Here is an 11204-nt window from a genome sequence, read left to right on the forward strand (position 1 = left end):
CGTGCCCCATGCTACAGAGGCAGGTGAAAAACCTCCAGGGCCTCTTCCAATCTGCCCTGGAGGAAAATTCCTTCCCGACCCCAAATATGGCGATCAGCTAAACCCTGAGCATTTGGGCAAGATTCACCAGCCAGATACTACAGAAAATTCTTTCCTGGGTAACTCAGATCCCACCCCATCTAACATCCCATCACAGGCCATTAGGCCTATTTACCATGAATATTTAATTACCAAAACCATGTTATCCCATCATACCATCTCCTCCATAAACTTATCGAGTTTAATCTTAAAGCCAGATAGATCTTTTGCCCCCACTATTTCCCTTGGAAGGCTATTCCAAAAATTCACTCCTCTGATGGTTAGAAACCGTCGTCTAATTTCAAGTCTAAACTTCCTGGTGGCCAGTTTATATCCATTTGTTCTTGTGTCCACATTGGTACTGAGCTTAAATAATTCCTCTCCCTCTCCGGTATTTATCCCTCTGATATATTTATAGAGAGCAATCATATCTCCCCTCAACCTTCTTTTAGTTAGGCTAAACTAGCCAAGCTCCTTGAGTCTCCTTTCATAAGACAAGTTTTCCATTCCTCGGATCATCCTAGTAGCCCTTCTCTGTAGTGTGCAGATTTTGAAGGCAAATCTATTCTTTGATTATAAAAATTACTGTTTTATCTCCAACTGATGTGTTTTATTAACTTTGTTCCCAAATTGTAATAAATCTAATGCTAAAATTGACAGTAAATTGTAAAACTAAAAAAGTTATGTAATCTGAAAAGGTGGAGGAGACTGAGAAGTATGCTGTTACAAACTACACAAATGTATATTTTAAAATCCTAATTTTGTCTTTCAGAAAATTATGACTTATTTGTTTGATTTTCCACATGGACCAAAGGTATGTGACTCTAGGACTGCTGTTTTACTAGAAATTAATGCACGTAATTATCTCTGTGTAGCATAATAGGATTGTAATCCTGGTTCATGGACTGCATGGGGATTAGCAGGTATAATTAAAACACAGTTGCTGTTTAGTTTCCTTATTTACACAGACTCAAATCCAAATATAAATAGAACATTTAGAGAGCTATTGTCAGCTGTTTTAAAACAAGAATCCTTAATAACAACATATTTCAGAGTAGCAGCTGTGTTAGTCTGTATCCGCAAAAAGAAAAGGAGTACTCGTGGCACCTTAGAGACTAACAAATTTATTTGAGCATAAGCTTTCGCGAGCTACAGCTCACTTCATTGGATGCATCTTCATCCGATGAAGTGAGCTGTAGCTCACAAAAACTTATGATCAAATAAATTTGTTAGCCTCTAAGGTGCCACAAGTCCTCCTTTTCTTTTTAATAATAACATAATAATGTTGCAGTCAAGATCAGTATGAAACTGACAAAGTTTAGATTCCAATAAGAAATCTTATTGGAGAGCAAAAGGGCTTTGTAAATGGAAAGGAATATCTAGGGCCTAATACTGATCTCACTGGCATGACTAAACTAACTTTAGTCATGTTAGTCCTGATTTACACTGGTATAAGTTAGGGCAGAGGTAGGCCCTGAAATGTTTAAATGTAAAGCAGCTAGGAGCTCCAAACCTTTGTCTGCTTAGTACATTCAGCATAATCGATTACTTCATCAGTCACACAATGCATGGCTCAGCTCCTGTTTCATGGAGTTACTTAATTATTTTCATGTGCCTGTCAACACTGCACCTGGGCACATGTCACAGTATCAGTATCAGCCCCAGTCAGATTCCACTGGGGTTTATTTATAATCTGCTTTCCTAAATTTCTCTACAGTGGAATTTCTCTTGGATGTAGTATTTTTCGCTTTCTCCTGTAAACTGTAGTGTTTCTTGGTGATGTTAAATACCTGTCATGTTGGACCCAGAGGTGGCTGCATTTCTGCAGTGTATGGAGTGATTCCTCGACATATAGTTTATGAAAGCGTTCTGGGATCCTTCAGGATGAAAGGTGCAATAAATATAGCAGCTTGTATCCTAAAGTGTATCAGTGATTTGAGAAGAAGAGGCTGAAGGCAACGGACGCTTTTATGGTTCTTGTTTCTTCCTTTCCTAGCCTGGAAGCTCTCATCAGCCATGGCAGTCCTACTTTGACCTAATCCTAGTGGATGCACGAAAACCCCTATTTTTTGGAGAAGGCACAGTATTGCGACAAGTGGACACTGTAAGTACTGCATACGGAGCACACTTACCCACGTGGTTTCTTTAGGCAGCTTGGAACAGGAACTGGACCTTTTTTAGACTGGACTCTGCATTGAAATTCATGGAAGGCATTGGGCTGGAGTTTGCTTTTAGTTACACCCGGTCAGCCTCATTGCTGTCGGAGATGTGTGTCTCACGGGCAAACCTGAGTCCTTCCTAGCTAAATTAGAATACAGCAAACTGTGTATTGAGAAGAGTGAAACACAAAACCCCTCCATGTGAGTGAAAGCTGCCTCCAGTCTCCCAGGGAGAGACAGGGGTCCAAGAGAAGGAAGAATTAGGAAAAACCAGACAGAAAAGATCCACCACACCAGTTGCCCGTCACTAAAGTGATTTATTTCCTCTTCTGTACAGGTTACTGGCAAGTTGAAGATTGGTACCTACACAGGGCCTCTGCAGCATGGCATTGTCTATTCAGGCGGTAAAGCGAGAACAATCTCATGTATATTGTATAATGAGCATAAACAGAGATTTAGCTTCTCAGCCTACTGGCATAATCTGGGGTTGTCAGGTTAATCTCTGGTAGTGTTTCTGATAGGCAAGCCCTTCAGTGTAACCTGCTGGACCTGCTCATCATCCAGTATTGTGCAAGGATTTTAAAGGGCATGGGAGTGCTCTGGCTACTTTAGCACACTTGGGACTCAGCTGTTTTCATACTGCAATGCCATGTTCAGCCACTTGCCAGGTGCCCCCAGAATCCTCTGCCCAGTTTGCATGTTGCTTCAAAGGAAGGGCAATGGGAATGAGGGTGATGGCTTACACAGCTCTTCTGACACATGAAAAGGATCTGGCTCATTCATTTCAGTGGAAGATGAGAGCCAGCACTGACCACCCTAGATACTGCCCACAGTCTGGGAACCACAGCACTGAGTACTTTGTGAAGGCATTCCTGTAGTGCAAATAGCTGCAAGTGCTTGGCTACTGTTGTGATGTGCTAATATGGAGCAGACTGGGGCTTTGGGGAGACCCCAAAGGATGCTGCTTTCTGGGCCAGTGGAGATAATACACTTGGCAAAGATGGTTTCTGGGAAGAGATGGCCAACTTGCTGTGTCTGTAGCCCACAGCTCCCTGTGTCTTGGCTGTCAGTGTATGCTCTGTGAGTAGCTGCAATTACTGGACACTTGTGTTTTTGCACTGTAGTGACAGGCATGTGCCTGAGTTGTGAGCTTCTGAAATGTGAGAAATCTTTCCCTTCATTTCACAATTGCTGACCCATCCTGTTTTCATTCCCTCTCAGGTTCCTCGGATACTATCTGTGACCTGCTGGGGGCTAAGGGCAAAGACATTTTGTACATTGGAGACCACATCTTTGGAGACATCCTAAAGTCCAAGAAACGTCAGGGCTGGAGGACCTTCCTGGTGATTCCCGAACTAGCCCAGGAGCTGCATGTCTGGACTGACAAAAGCTGTACGAAACTAGGCAACCACTGGCCAGGTTTTGCTGTCACTTCACTTGTGCAGCAACATTGACCTCACTGCGGCTGGTCTATTGTAACTGAGGGGAGATTTTAGCACTATTTCTCAAGATTGCATTGTTTGTATGGTGTCGAGGGGAAAAGCTGGGGCAGGGTTTAGAGGGGCTCTATGACAGTATGCATCTGCCTTTGTTTCTTTTTTTCCTGAGATCTTCCCCTTGCTTTTGGCATCTGTGTTAGGGGCTGATGCAGTCCTGTTACCCAAGGGAAAGGATTGGACTACTTGCTCAGCCTCTCAGACCACAGTCCTGGCTGTTGCTGACACTGGCATCTCTTTGCGAGGATGGATCTAGGCCTTTGCACTTGGGCACAGTGGAGGGGACTTAAATTTCCAGTTGCATTGTGTATTAAAATGAGCTCTACATGGCATGGATAGAAGTTGTGATCTGATGGGCTAAAGTGTTCCAAACCCATGTAATTTTTTCTAATAAGCCACACCTCTTTCACTGACTGGATCAGTATGTCCCTGAAGTGACCAAATGGTCACTTCTCAAAAATCTTGTTAGAAAATGGTTTGTTGTTCATTAAAAAGTATGTTAGCAGATTATGTTCTTCTTATCATGGTGTCTGATTTCCTGACGCTGTCCCTCTCTGGAGGAAGTTCCAGTTAATTAAGAGGGAGGGCTGCTTTCTCAGCTCACCCCCTCACGCCACTACTCTCCCCCTTCTCTTCCTCCATTGGCATCTCAGTCAAAGTGGTGCCTGAATCCCCTCCTGAGCCTCAAGCACTAACAGATCTCTGCTGTCACTGGGCTAGCTCCTTTGCTGGTGAGGTGCTTGCAGGGCAGAAGCAATGAGGATCTCATTTGTTGTGTTTAATTGTGTAGCTGCGGAGTAACAGTGGAACAGCAGTGCTCTTAAAAAGCTTAAAAACTCATTGTTTACTTATCCATGATGTAAAGTTGCAGGGCAGATTAGGACAAGGAAGGCAGGGGATCGGGGAGGTGTGAGGTCAAAGCAGGGGGAAGTCTGAGGTGAAAGCAGCTCCCATGTTTAATTCCTAGGATAAGCAAAGATCCCATTCTCCCATGGGTGGAACACAGCAGCTCAGCAGTATTATAGAGGAACTAGCGTAGCATTAGTCACAGTATTGGACTAGCGGGGTCACCATGCTGCTCTCCTTACACCTCAATTTATTTGGGACCCAGCTTCGTTCCGTTCAGCTGCAGACAGCAGCAGGACTCACAACACAGAACAGAACTGCCTTCAGTGTAGAACCATTTCAATGGCCCTGTCCTGCAGCCCTGCTCAGACGCATTGCCCTGTTGATGTCAAAGGAATTACTTATATAAAACTGCAGGTGTGGGCCCTAAAGCAGCAGGGATCAGTCCCAGAAAGCAAGTCCTGAGCCCTGCCAGGCCTGCACGGTGTGCATTCAACTCTTTAGCTGAACCCATCTACATTAGACACCTGTTTCTCGCCATGTCAGCCCGAGCAATTGCGCACTCTGTTTTATTTTCCATTCCTGGCCACAGCTGCCTCCTATGAGAAGCGCTGGAAATGTGATGCTTTTGGCACTTTCAGGTTTAGCCCTCTGACCCTCTTTCTTCTCTTTTATGGAATTATTCAGCCCTTTTTGAAGAGCTGCAGAGTCTGGACATTTTCTTGGCGGAGCTGTACAAGTGAGTATTCCAACATTTGTATAATAATTTCCTACCCCACATAGCAGCTGTCATTTGAAGATCTTAATGCACTTTTGTAAATATTAGATAATGAATCCCAGCAAGTCCCCTCTAAGTTAGGTAAGCAGTATCCTCTTTTTACACATGGGGAAACTGAGGCACACAATGGTTATGACTTGCTCAAGGTCACACAATGAGTCTGTGGCACAGCCAGGAGTTGATCTCAGGAGTCCTGACTCCTAATAATCCTGGGTTCTACCCACAAAGCTAGCCTTCTTTCCTCTATAGACCATACTTCCTAACTGAAAAATACCCTAAACCTCCTAGTTTTCTAAATGTTTTCAAACAACGTTGTGTAATTTTTCTTCTATAACCAGGCATTTGGACAGTAGCAGCAATGAACGGCCTGACATCAGTTCCATCCAAAAACGTATTAAGGTATCAGTTATAAAAACACCTTTTCACACTGTATACTGGGATCACTTCCCTCAGCACTAAAATGCAACAGCATTACACAATAGCTTTCATAGGCAGGGAAGTATATCACGTTCAACTGAAATAAAAAAGGAGCTTTAGGTAGACAGAAGGTTGTTACCCCAGTTGGAATTTGGCCAGGTCATTGGGGTAGCACCTGCCCTGTTAGGGAGAATGCCCTGGTCAAGACCTTGGTTTTATGCCTGATCTAAGAAGCATAGTGCCACTTGGTACCATTCTGGGGCACTGATTCCATATTGACTCAGATGGGCCGCCTGTTGGCTGTCTGTCACCACCTCCTACAGCATTCTTGGTGTTCCCTGGAAGTTTCCCATCTACTGATCAGGCAAACCTTGTTCAGATGACATCACAGCCTGGTGGGATGGCTGCAGCTATGATGAAATGTCATTGATTCCAGTACAGCTTTCCCCTCCATTAGATGTGAATATGGATGCAGTGTGGTCTCGCTATTAGAACACACACCGCCTGTTAAGTGCCCCTCTATTCTGAGACCCCTGCAGAAACTGAGCAGCCCAGGAACTCAGAATGTCCCAATTACGTGACGATCTTTTCCCAGTCTCTCTGCTGGAGTTTGCGTTGCTCTCTGGCCAGAGCATTGAATCTGCCTTTTGCTTGTAGAAAGTGACTCATGACATGGACATGTGCTATGGGATGATGGGAAGCCTGTTCCGTAGTGGCTCACGACAGACCCTCTTTGCCAGCCAGGTGATGCGTTATGCAGATCTCTATGCAGCATCTTTCATCAACCTCCTGTACTATCCGTTCAGCTACCTCTTCAGAGCCGCCCACGTACTGGTGAGTTGTAACCCACTGAGAAATCAGCAGCAGTCCTGACAGGCAAATGCCATCAGAACTGTCTAGTGTGTGATGTTGGCAGAACCAGATAAACACTATTAAGGACTTGGGGACATCACTACTGTAGTGCAGAAGAGATAGGAAACTCAAATTCTCATATTATGGCTTGGAGGCACTTAAGCTTGTTATGGAGGTGTCTGAGCTCTTTAGTGGAGGGTGATCGACTCCTGCTTGTTAGGATGGCATTGGCCACCCCGAAAGCTGTCCACCTTCCCAGCCAGAGACAGTAATGTGGGCTGCTCAGTGGGGATAGAGGAACTATAAAAGAAAAATACTGGTGCTTAGAATAAAGGACCTGGGGATCATCCTCAGAATCACATCTAGAGCAGCATAGAGTTGGGGATGCATGCAGTGATGCGACAAGACGTACAGAGGGATAACACTGGATCTAGTTACCAGTTTTGCTGTTCTCCACACTGGCTTTCCTATGGGAGAGTACCATAGGCTGTAATTAGGCTAATTATTGGCCCTCAGTATTGATGATGTTGATGATATTAAGGTCAATGTCATGGGCTTGTGCTGTCTTATGAATGATAACGGGCCAATTTGTTCTGAATGGATAGCATGAAAAGTCATTGGCCTTCATCTGTAAGGAGCTAAGTGCTTCAAAGAGTAGTGAAAACGATTTCACTAGGTTCAGGTTTCAGAGTAGCAGCTGTGTTAGTCTGTATTCTCAAAAAGAAAAGGAGGACTTGTGGCACCTTAGAGACTAACTAATTTGGTTATAAATTGGTTAGTCTCTAAGGTGCCACTAGTACTCCTTTTCTTTTCACTAGGTTCACTTTCAGCCCAAAGCCCTCATGCATACCTGTGTTTTAGTATTAGTTCTGTAATGCTACAAGCATACACAGCATGGTGGGGCCTGCTTTCTGGTCACAATCCCAAGGGTACAGCATATTTAACAAACTTCAGGTGCTTGTTTTTCATTAGTATCTGCATATATTGGAGAAATAATGAGAGCATCTGCATGGCTGATCACAGCATTCCTCCTGGGACAATAAGACAGGTCCACTCCTCTCTGTTGTTTTTGTATAGATGCCACATGAATCGACGGTGGAGCACATTCATGTGGACATCAATGAAAAGGAGTCACCTCTGGCCACCCGCAACCGCACCTCAGTGGATTTCAAAGATTCCGACTACAAACGGCATCAACTGACCCGGTCAGTCAGTGAAATTAAACCACCTAACCTCTTCCCCCAGACTCCTCAGGAAATCACACATTGCCATGATGAGGATGATGATGAAGAGGAGGAGGAGGAGGAAGAGGAATAGGAAGGAAAAATGGAAGCCTCTCTGAAGACAAAACATGATTGCGGCAGTGATGAGCGGGAGTGGATTCCCTTGTTTGGTTCCAGGGGGAATGGGCATGATTCTTTCAAAGGCACATTTTGAAAGTTTCCAAAAACTTTTTAAAATTAACACTAATCAGGAGGTGCCCCTTGTTTTTAATTTTGCGAATCTGCTCTTTGCAGACAGTTTGAAATGCCAATGAATTCTGCACTACAGGAGATTCTAACAGTGCATTCAGACTGGACTTCACACAAGTGTTATCTACAATGCCTCCCCTGTTACGTATTTGGGATGCTGCATGTTTCCCCCTTTTTCTTCCCATGGGTGCAATTCATTTGGTTTTCATTGAACAGTGTCTTATGAACGGTTTGGAATTTGTACAGTCTCCACAGAGAAGGAAGGATGCAATGGGCCCAGTAGCAGACAAAATGATCTGACAAGAATCCTCCTACTGCAAGTTGTACCACTCTTCTTAATTCTCAGCTTTTTTGGATATAAATTCTCCCCCTACTAAATACTGTATTGTATCCAGGGAAACGTTATGGCTTCCAGCATTGAATTTACCCTCTGCTAAGCACAAGTTTCCCCTTATAAGCTGTTTAATGTTCTAAATTACTCTGGCAATATCTGATTTCACTGGGATTCCGGTACTCACTAGCATTCAGTAGTTTTGGGTTTGTCAGGAAGTCTGTTGTCCTCCCCTTGGTGGATAAAGACTTAATTCTTTCATCATTGACATGGAGTGCATGATTTCGGCTACGTTTATCAAACACGCTCTCGCCTGCCCCCGCCCGGCTGTATTTTCAACTGGAGCTTGAAATCACATCTGTACATCATATGTCAGTTATTTCTCCCCCCAATTTCTGTTCTCTCTCTCTCTCGGCTTAGCTTTAGGAAAGGAAAGCGTCAAAGTGTCCCAAAGATATAAAAGCCAAACAGCCTCTGGAGTGGAAGTGTGTGCTTGGGCCACCCATCCTAGCTTGAACTTGGCCCACACTATAGAATCATAGGACCGGAAGGGACCTCGAGAGGGCATCTAGTCCAGTCCCCTACACTCATGGCAGGACTAAGTATAATCTAGCCCATCCCTGACAGGCTGGGGGTGTGTGTGTGTGTGTGTGTGTGTATATATATATATGACCCATACAATTCCACAATACAGCTTGCAGCTGCCCCATCTTTCACATGGAGCTGTAGCACATAGAAACTACAGGTCCCAGCATGAAAGAGATCTGGCTCAAGATAGCTGTAGTCTCCAGGCTCCTGTGCTAGAACCTGCAGTTGTTGGTACCTCCGTTTCAGAAATGAATATGATGCAGTCTGCTTCATTTGTCCTGCAAACAGTTCTCAGTGTCCTGTCTCTGCCCTTTGGGCCTCCACCTGGTGTTAACTTAAACACAGATCCCTCCTATGTTACCATTCCCTGTAAGGTGTGGTGGGCAGTACAGCTGTGTTAACCGTGCATTGCCATTTACTACCTGTCATGGGTGTGGTGTAGCTTATTCCAAACTGCCATTCATTTGTGAAAGGTACAGAACAGGGGGCCTGATTTTAAAGAATTAGACCTTTTGGTTCAATCTCATAACTGCATTTGATCTTATGCCAGTGTAACATACGCTGAAAAACAAATCAGCAGGAGGTGCTGGTATGGATGGCCTACAAGTCAATAAACCATGATGGTTCTAGTGTTACTGGCCTATCACGTTGTTTATGCATCACTGCTGGAAGGTGTCCTTGTCGCATCACAGCTGAATGGGGTGAAGGGGAGCGACTTTGCTAGGTACAGAGTTGGCGAGCCAGGAAACCATCAGAGAGTTTGGATTTTCAGGAGGAGATGTCCAGCGCTTTTGTCACTAAGTTTTAAGGAGGGCAGTATACAGCCTCCTTCTGAAAGGGACTCAGAAGAAGTGTTAAGGGAAAGAAGATGGCAACTTGATTGATGAAAGGGCCCCAAAGAGGTGGGAAATGAGTTTTGGTTTAATTATATTTTTTCAGACCCTAGGGTGTAAGCCAGTAGCAAGTCCTTGTGTACAAAGGGGATGGATTCTGGGCTCATCCACCATTGCACCTGTGCATAAATCAACTATCCTATACAGGGCACACCAGTCAGAACAAGGATGAAAATCAACACTAAGCCATTGCATTCAGTAATGGAGATGTGATATTGTGTGAAACTGTCAGGTCAGGTTTTTTTGCCCTGGTTGCAGGGGTGGAACAGGTTCACAGTGAATGGATTCAGAAACTACTTTTAAAGACTTGTGAGATAATTGCTCCCCCACCAGCAGCTACACGCAGACCACCCCTTCCTGCAACTGGGTCAGACATTTCTATGGCACTGGTTCCCCTCCATCTGCCACGGTTTCACATGTTATGGTGAGTATGAGAGGGAGGAGAACACACCTCTACCTCCTCCCACCGCCACTGCTAAACACTCCCCAGTGTTTGTCTAATACCAGGGAAAGGCCATCAGAGCTGGTGCAGAACCTCCCACAGTGTCTCTTGAAGCCACATGATATTTAAGGGAAAACAGGGATGTTTTGGTGGGGTGGAAAGGTGGGGATAAATGTTTCGGTTGGAAAAGCTGGGGCAGGGTTAGGGGAGTTTTTCCCCAATTGCGCCATCAGAGATAGGGATTTTACCCACATTTTAATGTAGCACAGATCAAAGGTGTTTTAGGTAAATTTTCAAGTTAAACCTTTCCTGAGGCAAGTGCCCTAGTAACGACACTGTTTTGTCTTGGTTTGTAGGAATGAGGATGATACCATATGGCTTCAGAACAAATCAGCAACCTGCCCGTTGATAGGAAATAAATATCCTACCGGTGCAGATTACCTGCTGCTTTCTTTTCCTCTTCTGAAACAGAATTCAAAACTTAGCCTCAATGAAAGCAAAAAGGCTGTTTGAACTCTGGATTCAGGAATCATCACATCACTGCACAAGATTAGCTGATCTGCCCTTGGAGTTCAATGATGGTCTCCCTGAGAAGTGCAACATCTACATTTCCTGGAGGGGGCGAAGTTTCGTAATTATTTGTATTGCTGAGCCCTGCAACACTAGAACATATATTCTGGAGGTTTTTATGATAACATTACCAGTTCATTTAACTATACAAGTTGCTTTAAATTGAGCAACATGAAGCCTCTTTCATGTAAACCCTATTGATGCTGGTTTTTTCTCTTTGCGTGACCAGACTCCATTGCAAGCAAGCCCTGAAATCTTCCTAGAGTAGTAGTAGCTACTGAC

General features: G+C 44.3%; 1 protein-coding gene across 3 annotated transcripts in view; it reads left to right on the top strand.

Annotated features, from left to right (window-relative positions):
• NT5C2 (5'-nucleotidase, cytosolic II) overlaps positions 1 to 9652 on the top strand; it is an 84223-nt gene extending 74571 nt beyond the window's left edge. For 2 of the 3 annotated variants that reach the window (XM_077823250.1, XM_077823251.1), the window contains 8 exons: positions 851 to 892; positions 2075 to 2182; positions 2575 to 2641; positions 3459 to 3629; positions 5267 to 5318; positions 5696 to 5756; positions 6432 to 6608; positions 7704 to 9652. In XM_077823250.1, the coding sequence (XP_077679376.1) occupies positions 851 to 892; positions 2075 to 2182; positions 2575 to 2641; positions 3459 to 3629; positions 5267 to 5318; positions 5696 to 5756; positions 6432 to 6608; positions 7704 to 7943 (918 nt within the window). In that variant the 3' untranslated portion in view covers positions 7944 to 9652. Of the gene's footprint in view, positions 1 to 850; positions 893 to 2074; positions 2183 to 2574; positions 2642 to 3458; positions 3630 to 5266; positions 5319 to 5695; positions 5757 to 6431; positions 6609 to 7703 lie in introns of those variants that run through there. The other variant, XM_077823252.1, reaches the window with a different exon arrangement.
• Positions 9653 to 11204: the final 1552 nt, after the last annotated feature.

This window comes from Eretmochelys imbricata, chromosome 7 (genome assembly GCF_965152235.1).
Source record: "Eretmochelys imbricata isolate rEreImb1 chromosome 7, rEreImb1.hap1, whole genome shotgun sequence".
In the NCBI taxonomy this organism is placed as follows: domain Eukaryota; kingdom Metazoa; phylum Chordata; order Testudines; family Cheloniidae; genus Eretmochelys; species Eretmochelys imbricata.